The sequence below is a fragment of the Dermochelys coriacea genome, chromosome 8, assembly GCF_009764565.3.
Source record: "Dermochelys coriacea isolate rDerCor1 chromosome 8, rDerCor1.pri.v4, whole genome shotgun sequence".
NCBI lineage: Eukaryota > Metazoa > Chordata > Testudines > Dermochelyidae > Dermochelys > Dermochelys coriacea.
This window is the reverse complement of record NC_050075.1, coordinates 102,860,647-102,875,728: the sequence shown is the minus strand read 5'-3', so window position 1 is coordinate 102,875,728 and position 15,082 is coordinate 102,860,647. Positions and strand designations below refer to the sequence as shown.

The following is a 15,082-nucleotide window of genomic DNA, read 5'->3' as shown; positions in this document are numbered from 1 at the left end:
TACTTAAGGTGTTGCAATTCTAAGTGGGGCAACACCTAAACACATTCCTTCTGGCCCTTTTCCCCCCCCCCCCCCCCCCGGTAAAGTTGGCAGCAGATCAGCTGCTGGGTATTTGTGTGACTCTACCTCTTTGGATATCATTGGATCAGTCTGCCAACTGGAACACCTATAAAGAGTAATTGGATGGTGCATTTGCTGGTCGGGAGAAGACATACACAGCAGGAAAATGACATCTGTGGTGGTGAGACTGATAACCGCTATTTGGTGCTGGCTGCATAAGGATGTCTCTCGAATCTTTTACCTGCCCGCTATGCTTTGTCTGACCTACATGGTGCTGAAAGCAATCAAGCTGTATCAGTGGAGAAGGGAGCTGAACAAAGCATTGAAGAGTTTTCCAGGCCCTCCAGTCCACTGGCTTTTTGGCAATGTCCATGAGGTAAGGAAAGAGGTGGGAGTGCAGAACACTTCAGTGGTGGTGGTGAAGACTTAAAGCTCAAATCGAAAAACCAAAAGCAGCTTCCTTCTATAGAGAGACAGCCTGCCTAGTGGTTAGAACACAGGTCAGGGAGCCAGGACCTCCTGAGGTATAATCCAAACTCTGACATAAAGTTGTTATCTAGAATGGAGGGGTGGGGAAGTCACTTAACCTCTTGCCTACTCATAGTGATGGAGGAATAATAATGTTTACATTGGTCATTCATTGTTAAGAGGATAAATTGATAATTATACAATGCTCTGAAGACATTTATGCTCTATAAATGCTGAAGTGTTAGGGTTATAATTATATGGATTTTTAAAAAAGTTACCGCAGGAATTTGGAAGGGTTATAAATTCTCATGTTTCAAGACGTAAGCCAACCAGTAGCTAAGGAGGGCTTGAAAAAAAGTATTTGTGTGGTAAAGTTCTTCTAGAACTGTTTTTGGCAGGGTATCTTGTAGCATCTTCTGAATCTGATAGTACTGGCCACTGTTGGAGACAAGATACTGGACTAGATGGACCCACTGGTCTGATCAAGTATGGCAATGACCATGCTCATATGAAGTAAAAGAGAAATAGTTAGAGAAACAACTCCATCTTCCTGGCCTCTAGGCTAATATCATTCAGATCTATGTTTCATGCATAATATTATATAGCATACATTATACAGTGTGTGCTTTCCATTTAAGTAGTCACAGAAGAAACAATCAGATGGAGGCAAGAGGAATTTGAGACAGGATAACTCTGGTTAAACTTTCAGTAGAAAATAATCTATGAGCAAGTTTATTTATTTACTTATTTTGCATGCTTCCCATTCAGTAATTTCTTTGCAGACATATAAGGTCCAAATTTATGCGTGTGTTCTTAGTTTAGAGACATTGAAGGTAAGATATTTACTGAAGTCAACAGGGTTATTCATGTGAGTAAGTGTGAGCCTACTAATGTGAGTAAGGAATGCATAATTTAATCCACAAGAGATTGGCCACTTTGAGGGTTGGATTATCAGTGGCACTGAGTTGGGACAAAGGTGGCATCACATCACCTTTCCTCATCTCTCCGTCCCCAATCCTGGGGACAGCAGGGGATTGTTTCAGACTCTGGTGTAATTTAGAGCAGTCTCGGGGCTGCTCTGTAATATGCCTGGCTATCTAGGGCCATCTAAGAGCCATCCACCAGCCAAGGATTCCTGAAGCACAGTGTACGCCAGTCACCCCCTTCCTGACCCCAACAGACCCTCTATCCCAGGGGGTCAGAAGCATGTAGCATAAAGGTGTCTATGCCAGCCTCTGAGACTTGGGGATCCCCAGCTGCCTTCTTATGTCAGCTTTCTATCCCTTTTTCCACCAGAGCAGAGCACGGGGGATAAGGTAAGGGTTAGGGGACTTGCCTTGTGTAAAGCCTCCTGCAGAAACAAAATGGTAAACATAGTATTTTGTCCTTCTTCCCACAAATCTCTGGCCTGGCAATCCTAATCAAGCAGCATGGGCTGTGATGCAATAGTTTGAAAATGCTAAAGCTAGATCCCTAGAATCCTCCAGGGCTTATAAAAAGCAAACCCAGCAAATTCTTTGCCATTTTGCACTGCCTCTTCTGCTAATTCACTTGACTGTGCGTAGGAAGGACTTGATATAGGATGCTTGAACTGATACAAAGAGAACTGCCGAAATGACTCTCTCCTGAATTGTGAGCCATTACTTCAGCTGGAATATTGTGTTATGCAAGTGAGTTAGTTACACTGAATGGCAACCGAGTAGCTAGTTTCCTTGCCAGTGTGTTGTACAACAGGTCAAATAACAAAAACTGTGCATCTGTCCCTCAATAAGAGATCCTGCTTAGCTCAAGTAGATCGACACCACCCTGTGGTGTCAGTCGTTGCTTTACATTTTGTTTCTTCTCTTTATTTCACACTAGGATAGTTTATCTTCACTGGCAGCTGGCACACTTTCAGGTATCTCCACCTCTGACCCCTGTCTGCTCTAGGGATGCCCCCTTAGGTCTCAGGGCTCCTGCTGTCACCTCTCTATAAGCAGAGTCTTGCAACTCTGTCCCTCCAGACCATGGTTTCAGGCTTGCAGTCCCCGTGCAGTTCACTGTCATTATCCTGTAGCACCTGCAGTCTGGATCTCTCTCTTTCAAGGGCTATGACAGTGGTTTACCAGAGACCAGGAAGCTATCACAGATATTTAAGGACAAAAGCCTTCCAGAGAAAACACGCAACAATTGACAGTCTATACGCTTGCTTCAGCTTACCAAGTGTGCCGAGCACCTGGAGACCTTGGCAGGTTCTAGTCCTTCATACCCTGGAGGAAGGGTTTCCATCTTGGTTAAAGGTTCCTGGCAATTGGTGGGATCCAAATGAGGGCCCTCTCAGTCAGTTTAAGCTGACACTTCTCTACAGTTTGTGGAGCCTTTGTTTCCCAGGTGTCCTGAAACTGTAAAACCAGTTACAATACCTTTGCCCTGGGGGAGGGGGGGCGAAACTTCAAAGACCAGGTAGCTGCATAACCAGAATTAGGATTTGGCATTAATCACCCCTTAGTGTGCCCGGATTCCACAAGAATCTCAGCAAGCAAACCAGGAACACCCCAACATGTATAAAATGTATTGATACAAAGGCCTATGAATGGTCGATAGACCTATACCATCTCACACATCTCAATATAAGTCTTTTGAAGTTTCCATGTGTCCAAGGACGGACTCAAACCCCTCTCCGTTTAAGTTTCTGCTTCTTGTCATTTTCACAACACCTCACACAAGGTGTTATGATGCCTATCTCGTAGATTCATAGATTCATAGATACTAAGGTCAGAAGGGACCATTCTGATCATCTAGTCTGACCTACTGCACAACGCAGGCCACAGAATCTCACCCACCCACTCCTACAAAAAACCTCACCTATGTCTGAGCTATTGAAGTCCTCAAATCATGGTTTAAAGACTTCAAGGAACAGACAATCCTCCCTCAAGTGACCCGTGCCCCATTCTACAGAGGAAGGTGAAAAACCTTCAGGGCCTCTCCAATCTGCCCTGGAGGAAAATTCCTTCCCGACCCCAAATATGGCGATCAGCTAAATCCTGAGCATATGGGCAAGATTCACCAGCCAGATACTACAGAAAATTCTTTCCTGGGTAACTCAGATCCCACCCATCTAATATCCCATCACAGGCCATTAGGCCTATTTACCCTGAATATTTAAAGATCAATTAATTACCAAAATCACATTATCCCATCGTACCATCTCCTCCATAAACTTATCGAGTTTAATCTTAAAGCCAGATAGATCTTTTGCCCCCACTGCTTCCCTTGGAAGGCTATTCCAAAACTTCACTCCTCTGATGGTTAGAAACCTTCGTCTAATTTCAAGTCTAAACTTCCTGGTGGCCAGTTTATACCCATTTGTTCTTGTGTCCACACTGTTACTAAGCTTAAATAATTCCTCTCCCTCTCCGGTATTTATCCCGCTGATATATTTATAGAGAGCAATCATATCTCCCCTCAACCTTCTTTTAGTTAGGCTAAACAAGCCAAGCTCCTTAAGTCTCCTTTCATAAGACAAGTTTTCCATTCCTCGGATCATCCTAGTAGCCCTTCTCTGTACCTGCTCCAGTTTAAATTCATCCTTCTTAAACATGGGAGACCAGAACTGCACACAGTATTCTAGGTGAGGTCTCACCACTGCCTTGTATAATGGTACTAAAACCTCCTTATCCCTACTGGAATATCTCTCCTGATGCATCCCAAGACCTCATTAGCTTTTCTCACAGCCATATCACATTGGCAGTTCATAGTCATCCTATGATCAACCAATACTCCAAGGTCCTTCTCCTCTTCCGTTACTTCTAATTGATGTGTCCCCAGCTTATAACTAAAATTCTTGTTATTAATCCCTAAATGCATAACCGTACACTTCTCACTATTAAATTTCATCCTATTACTATTACTCCAGTTTACAAGGTCATCCAGATCCTCCTGTATAATATTCCGATCCTTCTCTAAATTGGCAATACCTCCCAGCTTTGTATCATCTGCAAACTTTATTAGCACACTCCCACTTTTTGTGCCAAGGTCAGTAATAAAAAGATTAAATAAGATTGGTCCCAAAACTGATCCCTGAGGAACTCCACTGGTAACCTCCCTCCAGCCTGACAGTTCGCCTTTCAGTAGGACCCATTGTAGTCTCCCCTTTAACCAATTCCTTATCCACCTTTCAATGTTCATATTGAGCTCCATCTTTTCCAATTTAACTAATAATTCCCCATGTGGCACAGTATCAAACGCCTTACTGAAATCTAGGTAAATTAGATCCACTGAGTTTCCTTTGTCTAAAAAATCTGTTACTTTCTCAAAGAAGATCAGGTTGGTTTGGCACAATCTACCTTTTGTAAAACCATGTTGTATTTTGTCCCATTTAGCATTGTCTTCAATGTCCTTAACTACTTCCTCCTTCAAAATTTTTTCCAAGACCTTGCATACTACAGATGTCAAATTAACTGGCCTGTAGTTACCCAGATCACTTTTTTTTCCTTTCTTAAAAATAGGAACTATGTTAGCAATTCTCCAGTCATACGGTACAACTCCTGAGTTTACAGATTCATTAAAAATTCTTGCTAATGGGCTTGCAATTTAGGGTGCCAATTCCTTTAATATTCTTGGATGAAGATTATCTGGGCCCCCCCGATTTAGTCCCATTAAGTTGTTTGAGTTTCGTTTCTACCTCAGATATGGTAATATCTACTCCATATCCTCATTCCCATTTGTCATGCTACCATTATCCCTAAGATCCTCTTTAGCCTTATTAAAGACTGAGGCAAAGTATTTGTTTAGATATTGGGCCATGCCTAGATTATCCTTAACCTTCACTCCATCCTCAGTGTTTAGTGGTCCCACTTCTTCTTTCTTTGTTTTCTTCTTATTTATAAGGCTATAGAACCTTTTACTATTGGTTTTAATTCCCTTTGCAAGCTCCAACTCTACTTGACTTTTAGCCCGTCTCACTTTATCCCTACATGTTCTGACCTCAATAAGGTAGCTTTCCTTGCTGATCCCTCCCATCTTCCACTCCCTGTATGCTTTTTGCTTTTTCTTAATCACCTCTCTGAGATGCTTGCTCATCCAACTTGGTCTACAACTTGCCTAAGCCCCAGTCTGAAACTCAAAGCCAGTGCAGAGGGTAGTTGCCCTGCCTGTCTCAGCTGCAGGGCCTGAGTGGGTAGATGTGCTCTCAGAATGATTAACTCCACACAATGAAGCTGGGAGAGAGGAGGAAAAGGCAGCCTGTGTTATAACCATTAGCCCAGAGATTGGGGAATTCATCCAGGATATGGGACACCCTGATTCAATCCCCTTCTCCATTCAATCCCCGCCCATGTTCTGCCCCCCGTCCTTCCCCCTACCCTGAAGCTGGCAGGGATTCAGCTCCAGCTGGCAGGCTCCCTGCTAGCCTCCGCACCACATGGTGCCTGGGAAGCAGCCGGCGTGTCCCTTCTCCAGCTCCTATGCGTAGGGGCAGCCAGGGGGCTCTGCACGCTGTCCCTGACCCAAGCGCTGCCCCCACAGCTCCCACTGGCTGGGAACCATGGCCAATGGGAGCTGCGGGGGTAGCACCTGTGCACAGGGCAGCAGGCAGAACCGCCTGGCAGCGGCCTCCACATAGGAGCTGGAGGAGGGTCATATCACTGCTTCCAGTAGGGGGGGGTCAGGCACTTGGGACTAGCCTGGGGAGGATCGGGCCAGTGGCCCGGTGCAGCACTGCGGCCAGCCTGAGGCTGGGGTAGCCGGTAGTTTGGCCTAACGCTGGAGCAAGGGGGCGGCGGCTGGGGCAGGCAGCCTGGCTCGGGGGGCAGGGACAGCCAGTGTGGTTAGAACAGGCAGGCTGGGGCTCCTCTGGCTGTGGGGATGCGGGCCTCGGGAGGAAGAGGCAGAGCCTGCAGGCTATCGTCCCTGAAGGGGGTCGTTCGCCAGCCGCCCATGCACTTCTGCCTCATGAGGAGAAGGGATTTGAGCATGGACTGTCCATTTTTCACGAGTGACCTAATGTCTAGGTTATAGAGTCAGTCTCACTATCTCTCTGGCCCAATGCATATTTAATTCTATATCCACACAGAGGAACAGATTCAATGGGAGAGATTGAGAGACCCCACATCAGAACAGCCTAGAGTCCAGTGCTTTGGGCTCTCAGCTGGGTGGAGGGAAACCCTTGTTGAAATGCCCTCTCCTCATCTGACAAAGTGGGGAATTGAACCACAGTCCCCCACATCCTGAGGGAGTTTCCTAACCACCGGGTTACAGGTTATAAGGGAAGCCTCCTCCTCTCTCCCACTGCCACAGGGCATTTTGGGTAGAATTAGGTATGGAACATCACTATTCTTGGAAGAAGTAGCTTAGGCCTGTAACTCTAGGAGAGGTTCGCAGAGATACGTGTCTCCCTCCAGCCCAGATTGAGGGGCCTAACTCCCCGAGAGAGGTGAGGTTTAGGATGCACCTATCTCCTTGGCATCTGATATTGGGGCTTAGAATACACCCCTCTCCTTTGCATCTGCTATTGGCTGATTAAGGTGGTTCCCTGCCTAGCATGTTGGCTTTTGTGGATCCCATTCTTAGGGGCTGTCTCTCCCTATGCATCATAGGGAGCCTGGCCACCTAACTCAGCTTTTGTGGATTCCACTGGGTGACAAGGGGTTTAAGAGTTAGGCGTTGCACCACTCAACCTTGGAACGCCTAAGTTTTGTTTGTGGATGTGGACCTTAGTGTCTCTCTGGCTAGAGCTGGTCAGGATTTTGAAATATTGACAGAAACACATGAGATAACCACAGCAACATTTTACATTTTAAAAAAAATTGTGTCCATCTTCCAATCATTGCTATAGCTGCTTGGGAAATTTTGAAAAAGTCAATGACAAAACAGGGGGAATAATGTCAAAGCTTTTTACCTGTCCCCTCTCTATCTTGCTTTCCTGCCACCTCTAAATCTAAGACCAGGTCCACACTAAAACATTAGGTCGACCCAGTTACATCATTTAGGGTTGTGAAAAATTCACACCCCTGAGTGACATAGTTAAGACAACCTAATCCCTGGTGTAGACAGTGCTAAGCCAACGGAAGAATTCTTCTGTCAATCGAGCTACCGCCTCTCAGGGAAGTGTATTAACTACAGTGACAGGGTTTTTGTAGTCTGGAATTGGGACAGTAGTTTAGCACATACTTAAGTCTCAGTAATCTGGAAGTTTTCCGGATTCAGGGCCCTAGACATGATGAAGTTTAAATTCTTTTCCTTATTTTTCTGTGTTTCTGACAAAACCAAAATACATGCCTATGGACAAGAAACCTTTTACTTTTGAGAGATTTGTTTCAGTTTGTCAAACAGGGCAGTATGGAGTATCTCCAGTGATTTGTTTAGAGATCAGGTGCTCTCAGAGGTCTGCCTCAAACCATCACAAAGCAAAACAAAATAAGCAGTTTGATTGCTCCAAGGCTTCAGTAGAGACCCAGCAGGACAAGCTGACTCCTTCCGGGTCTCATCTTATCTGAAGAAAGGGCAAAGTTTATAAACTCCTTTATCTCCCAGAATGCCATGCCCCAGCTCAGAAATGCAATTGGGGTGCTAGGGAACTCTGTCTCTTAGCAACCTTACTCCCCTGAATCCTAGAGGACTATCCCAAATCAGCCTTGTTCCTCACCACTGACGGGAGTTCCAACCCGCCCAGCCTGGGGAACCCCAGCCTCAGGTTCACCAGTATGTTTTAAAGCCTGGATCAGGGTAGTGCCACGTTTTAAGGGCCAGTGCACTTCATTCCATCCAGGGCACTCTGTGTCATCCTCTAATTAATTCAACAGTATCATGTATAAATAATTAAAATTGGGATTGAAGCATCACTGGTGGGGGACTGGTGCTGAATGAATGTCCCAGGAGATGAGTGAATCCCTACCCTGATGGGAGGTTGGGGAAAAGAGGGTTAACTGGTCCATAGACAGGCCTGTAACTAGAGCTGATCCAGAGAATAGAAGGATGTGCTGTCTTCCGGGTGCTAAGATACGGGCTGTAGACCTGAGGTTGAAAAGGATCCAAAAGGGAGCGGGAAAGAATCCCCTAATTATCCTTCATGTGGGAACAAATGATACGGCTAGATTCTCGCTGGAAAGTATTAAGGGAGACTATGCTAGGCTGGGGAAGACGCTTAAGGAAATTGAGGCTCAGGTGATCTTTAATGGGATCCTGCCTGTTCCTAGAGAAGGGCAACGAAGGTGTGACAAGATTATGACTGTCAACAGATGGCTTAGGCAGTGGTGCTATAAGGAGGGCTTTGGGAAGTATGGCCACTGGGAGGCATTCATGGACAGAGGACAGTTCTCTCGGGATGGACTTGATCTGAGTAGGGAAGGAAATAGACTTCTAGGATCAAGGCTGGCACAACTGATAAAGAGAGCTTTAAACTAGGAATTTGGGGAAGATGGTTGGGAGATGTCCAGGTAATCTCCACGCCAGATTTTAGCATTGAGAGGGAAGAAGACGAAGTAAGAAAGGATATAGCCGTGGGTAGGAGAATGTATATAAGGAGCGAGGGCGGTGTGGATACTAGTCTAATAGGTTATACTGGCTGTAGAATGACTGTGCCTAATAGGGTCCAAAATGTGAGCAAGGCCAAACAGCAAAAATTAAGATGTTTGTACACCAATGCAAGGAGCCTAGGTAACAAAATTGAGGAGCTAGAGCTACTGGTGCAGGAAGTGAAACCAGATATTATAGGGATAACAGAAACATGGTGGAATAATAGTCATGACTGGACTACAGGTATTGAAGGGTATATGCTGTTTAGGAAAGACAGAAATAAAGGTAAAGGTGGTGGAGTAGCATTGTATATCAATGATGAGGTAGAATGTAAAGAAATAAGAAGCAATGCAATGGATAAGACAGAGTCTGTCTGGGCAAAAATTACATTGGGGAAGATAACTAGTAAAGCCTCTCCTACGATAGTGCTTGGGGTGTGCTATAGACCTCCGGGATCTAATTTGGATATGGATAGAGCCCTTTTTAATGTTTTTAATAAGGTAAATACTAATGGAAACTGCATGATCATGGGAGACTTTAACTTCCCAGATATAGATTGGAGGACCAGTGCTAGTAATAATAATAGGGCTCAGATTTTCCTAGATGCGATAACTGATGGATTCCTTCATCAAGTAGTTGCTGAACCGACTAGAGGGGATGCCATTTTAGATTTAATTTTGGTGAGTAGCGAGGACCTCATAGAAGAAACGGCTGTAGGGGATAATCTTGGCTCAAGTGATCATGAGCTAATTCAGTTCAAACTGAACGGAAGGATTAACAAAAATAAATCTGCAACTAGGGTTTTTGATTTCAAAAGGGCTGACTTTCAAAAATTAAGGAAATTAGTTAGGGAAGTGGATTGGACTGAAGAACTTATGGATCTAAAGGTAGAGGAGGCCTGGGATTACTTTAAATCAAAGCTGCAGAAGCTATCGGAAGCCTGTATCCCAAAAAAGGGGAAAAAATTCACAGGAAGGAGTTGTAGACCAAGCTGGATGAGCAAGCATCTTAGAGAGGTGATTAAGAAGAAGCAGAAAGCTTACAGGGAGTGGAAGATGGGAGGGATCCGCAAGGAAAGCTACCTTATTGAGGTCAGAACATGTAGGGATAAAGTGAGACGGGCTAAAAGTTGAGTAGAGTTGGATCTTGCAAAGGGAATTAAAACCAATAGTAAAAGGTTCTATAGCCATATAAATAAGAAGAAAACTAAGAAAGAAGAAGTGGGGCCGCTAAACACTGAGGATGGAGTGGAGGTTAAAGATAATCTAGGCATGGCCCAATATCTAAACAAATACTTTGCCTCAGTCTTTAATAAGGCTAAAGAGGATCTTAGGGATAATGGTAGCATGACAAATGGGAATGAGGATATGGAGGTAGATATTACCATATCTGAGGTAGAAGCGAAACTCAAACAGCTTAATGGGACTAAATCAGGGGGCCCAGATAATCTTCATCCAAGAATATTAAAGGAATTGGCACCTGAAATTGCAAGCCCATTAGCAAGAATTTTTAATGAATCTGTAAACTCAGGAGTTGTACCGAATGATTGGAGAATTGCTAATATAGTTCCTATTTTTAAAAAAGGAAAAAAATGTGATCTGGGTAACTACAGGCCAGTTAGTTTGACATCTGTAGTATGCAAGGTCTTGGAAAAAATTTTGAAGGAGAAATTAGTTAAGGACATTGAAGTCAATGGTAAATGGGACAAAATACAACATGGTTTTACAAAAGGTAGATTGTGCCAAACCAACCTGATCTTCTTTGAGAAAGTAACAGATTTTTTAGACAAAGGAAACTCAGTGGATCTAATTTACCTAGATTTCAGTAAGGCGTTTGATACTGTGCCACATGGGGAATTATTAGTTAAATTGGAAAAGATGGAGCTCAATATGAACATTGAAAGGTGGATAAGGAATTGGTTAAAGGGGAGACTACAATGGGTCCTACTGAAAGGCGAACTGTCAGGCTGGAGGGAGGTTACCAGTGGAGTTCCTCAGGGATCAGTTTTGGGACCAATCTTATTTAATCTTTTTATTACTGACCTTGGCACAAAAAGTGGGAGTGTGCTAATAAAGTTTGCAGATGATACAAAGCTGGGAGGTATTGCCAATTTAGAGAAGGATCGGAATATTATACAGGAGGATCTGGATGACCTTGTAAACTGGAGTAATAGTAATAGGATGAAATTTAATAGTGAGAAGTGTAAGGTTATGCATTTAGGGATTAATAACAAGAATTTTAGTTATAAGCTGGGGACACATCAATTAGAAGTAACGGAAGAGGAGAAGGACCTTGGAGTATTGGTTGATCATAGGATGACTATGAACTGCCAATGTGATATGGCTGTGAGAAAAGCTAATGAGGTCTTGGGATGCATCAGGAGAGATATTTCCAGTAGGGATAAGGAGGTTTTAGTACCATTATACAAGGCAGTGGTGAGACCTCACCTAGAATACTGTGTGCAGTTCTGGTCTCCCATGTTTAAGAAGGATGAATTTAAACTGGAGCAGGTACAGAGAAGGGCTACTAGGATGATCCGAGGAATGGAAAACTTGTCTTATGAAAGGAGACTTAAGGAGCTTGGCTTGTTTAGCCTAACTAAAAGAAGGTTGAGGGGAGATATGATTGCTCTCTATAAATATATCAGCGGGATAAATACCGGAGAGGGAGAGGAATTATTTAAGCTTAGTAACAGTGTGGACACAAGAACAAATGGGTATAAACTGGCCACCAGGAAGTTTAGACTTGAAATTAGACGAAGGTTTCTAACCATCAGAGGAGTGAAGTTTTGGAATAGCCTTCCAAGGGAAGCAGTGGGGGCAAAAGATCTATCTGGCTTTAAGATTAAACTCGATAAGTTTATGGAGGAGATGGTACGATGGGATAATGTGATTTTGGTAATTAATTGATCTTTAAATATTCAGGGTAAATAGGCCTAATGGCCTGTGATGGGATATTAGATGGGTGGGATCTGAGTTACCCAGGAAAGAATTTTCTGTAGTATCTGGCTGGTGAATCTTGCCCATATGCTCAGGATTTAGCTGATCGCCATATTTGGGGTCGGGAAGGAATTTTCCTCCAGGGCAGATTGGAGAGGCCCTGAAGGTTTTTCACCTTCCTCTGTAGAATGGGGCACGGGTCACTTGAGGGAGGATTGTCTGTTCCTTGAAGTCTTTAAACCATGATTTGAGGACTTCAATAGCTCAGACATAGGTGAGGTTTTTTGTAGGAGTGGGTGGGTGAGATTCTGTGGCCTGCGTTGTGCAGGAGGTCGGACTAGATGATCAGAATGGTCCCTTCTGACCTTAGTATCTATGAATCTAAAACAAAACAGAAGCTTGGGAGGGGCTGCAGCCTATGGTCGTAGGAGTCCCACAGACGGCAGGTTGGGGTCCCTGTTTGCACAAAGTGAACCCTCGGACATTTGGAGTGCTGGACTATGGTGACCTGCTGTTACAACAACTAATCATAAATCTATATTGGGGTAGCACCTAGGAGCCCCAGTCATGGACCAGAATTCCATTGTCCTAGGCATTGTTCAAACATATAACAAAAAGACAGCCCCTGCCCCAAAGAGCTTACAACAGGCGGAGATAGACAGACAGGGGGAGCAATAATTATAATTCTTTTCACTATTATGACACCAATGATCAACAGTGTAGGGGCCTCAGAAATCACAGCAGCCACCCAAGTTAAAAGTCAGTTGACAAGTCCAATGAATAAAAATGGGTGGGAAAAGGGCGGGCTTGGCAAAGGCACATATCAGACGCCTATCTTTTGTCTTCTCCTTTGTCATTAACAGAGCTGGCCGAAAACTTGCAGCTGGAATATGATTCTATCACAAAACCCGATTAATCGAAATCCAAACATTCCATAGACATATCAATTTTAACTCAATTTGGTTTAGGAAAAAAAATCAAAATGAAGCGTTTGTTTCAAAACAGCTTTTTTGTTTTGAATTTTTTAAAATATTTTATTTGTATAAAATAATGTAAACGTAAAAATGAAATGTAAAATAGAACAATATAAAACATAAACATCAACTAAAATGTAAAGAAAAAAATCAAAACTGAAACATACCATTTTGATTTTATTGAAATGGAAAATTTTAACGGACCCCCAAATGACTTTTTCCCCCAAACATTTCATTTCACAGGAGACTTTGAAAATCAGTGTTTCATTCTGATTCTGACAAACTTATTTGAGCATAAGCTTTCGTGAGCTACAGCTCACTTCATCGGATGCAATCGATGAAGTGAGCTGTACCTCTCGAAAGCTTATGCTCAAATAAATTTGTTAGTCTCTAAGGTGCCACAAGTACTCCTTTTCTTTTTGCGAATACAGACTAACACGGCTGCTACTCTGAATTCTAATTCTGAACAAAGATTAATTTTGAATTCACAGATTTTCCCATAAAACAGAATTTCAGGTTCCCAACCAGCACAGGTCATTCATTACTAATATTTAGTAATCTAGATATTCACTAATTCTTATAGTACCGTAAAAGCACACGGTGCTGTAAAATAATAATCCCTGTCCTTATCAGCGCCATGAAAACTAATGATTTTCCTCACTGACTTTTAAGGAAACATGATCAAATCCTTTGGCACAAGCTAATGCAACAGAGACCAAGCAGAGCTGAGTTTGACCCTTGTAGCAATAACACCTCCTGGAGTAGGTGGCACTTCAGAAGTTTTAAGAAAAAGGAGGATGGTACAAAAGGAACATTAGCTGGGTGCTTGTGCCAACAATGCAGGCACGGCAGAAGACAAGACACAGAATCAGGAGTGAGTGGTGGAGCCAGAAGGAGCTATCAGGGCAGAAGTGTGGATGAAGTGTAAGAAGCACAAGATGGTGTGGGGGGAGATGAAATTTTAAATGGATGATCCTAACTATGTGTACTTGCAGGTCCAGATTCCCTAGCCGGTGTAAATCAACACTGCACCACGAAGACAATTTGGACATCGTATATGTTTTCAGTTCAATGGACGAGAACAATAACAAAGTCAAAACTCTTGGCATCGATTTTGATTTTGATATTGACTTGAAGGAAACAGATCAAATGTTGAAAGTATTAATATTCAGTTGTATAATAAATTAGGGGACAATGGATAGAAATTTTTAAAAAGAGTAAATGGCATTGTCACAGTTCAAGGAAACTGCACTTGTAATTCCCCTTCTATGGTCCTCCAGGGCACCAACGCTAGGGTCCCAGCTCCTCCGCAGTCACTTCTTTTGGGCAAAAAGAACAGGAGTACTTGTGGCAGCTTAGAGATTAACAAATTTATTAGAGCATAAGCTTTCAGAGGCACACATCTCTCTCCCTTCTGACAAGAGCATTTTCAGGCTTCACAACTCCCTGCCTGCACTATGAATTCCCCAGCAAAGGGCAGACTGCCTGTGGAGGTCTGCTTTACTTTTCTCCTCAGAGCCAGTAAACAGTGTAATTGCCACAGTATTAAAAAGTTACCACACAGCTCTTTCTAAGCAAGCACATTTATTCTTAAGGTATAAGCATTACAGAGAAAACATATTAAAAACAAACAATAAAAGAACTTACACGTGTGGTTTACCAGAGATCACCTCCAGCTCTAACAAGATCTCTGGCTGGTGAACAGTCCTCCAAACTTCACCAAGGGTCACAAATTCTTAACAGCTGTTATCTTAAAACGAGCATACTCATGAATCTATGAGCCCCTCCTTTGTTGAGTTTGGATCTTTGAAGAGACCATGAATGGGTAATTAGTCATACAGGGGGGTTCCCCATCAGGGAGAAGCTTGCATAACCAGAGTAGATGCATTGCACACCCATCCTAGAGATTTCCTGGGAAAACTGTTGATCTTTAAAAGTTCATTCTTTTCTTGGCCCATTGGTTTAAGAGTTCTTTGAAGCACAAAACCCTTTCCAAAGTTTACATTAGTCCTGTCTCCCCCTAGAAGTTAGATACCATCCCATAATAATAGAAATACATTTGTATTTTAATACAATGAACTCCTAGGATACTTAATTCAATAAGGTTTGTCCAGGATTTTGCAGGAAATTGCTATACCTGTCACAGGG

The 15,082-nt window shown here is 43.2% G+C and overlaps 1 protein-coding gene across 1 annotated transcript in view; it reads left to right on the top strand.

The window, feature by feature from the left end:
* The first annotated feature begins 226 nt into the window (after positions 1 to 226).
* LOC119860006 (cytochrome P450 4B1-like) overlaps positions 227 to 15,082 on the top strand; it is a 49,243-nt gene continuing 34,387 nt past the window's right edge. The window contains exon 1 of the mRNA XM_038413056.2: positions 227 to 436. Within this exon, the coding sequence (XP_038268984.1) occupies positions 227 to 436 (210 nt within the window). The remainder of the gene's footprint in view (positions 437 to 15,082) is intronic.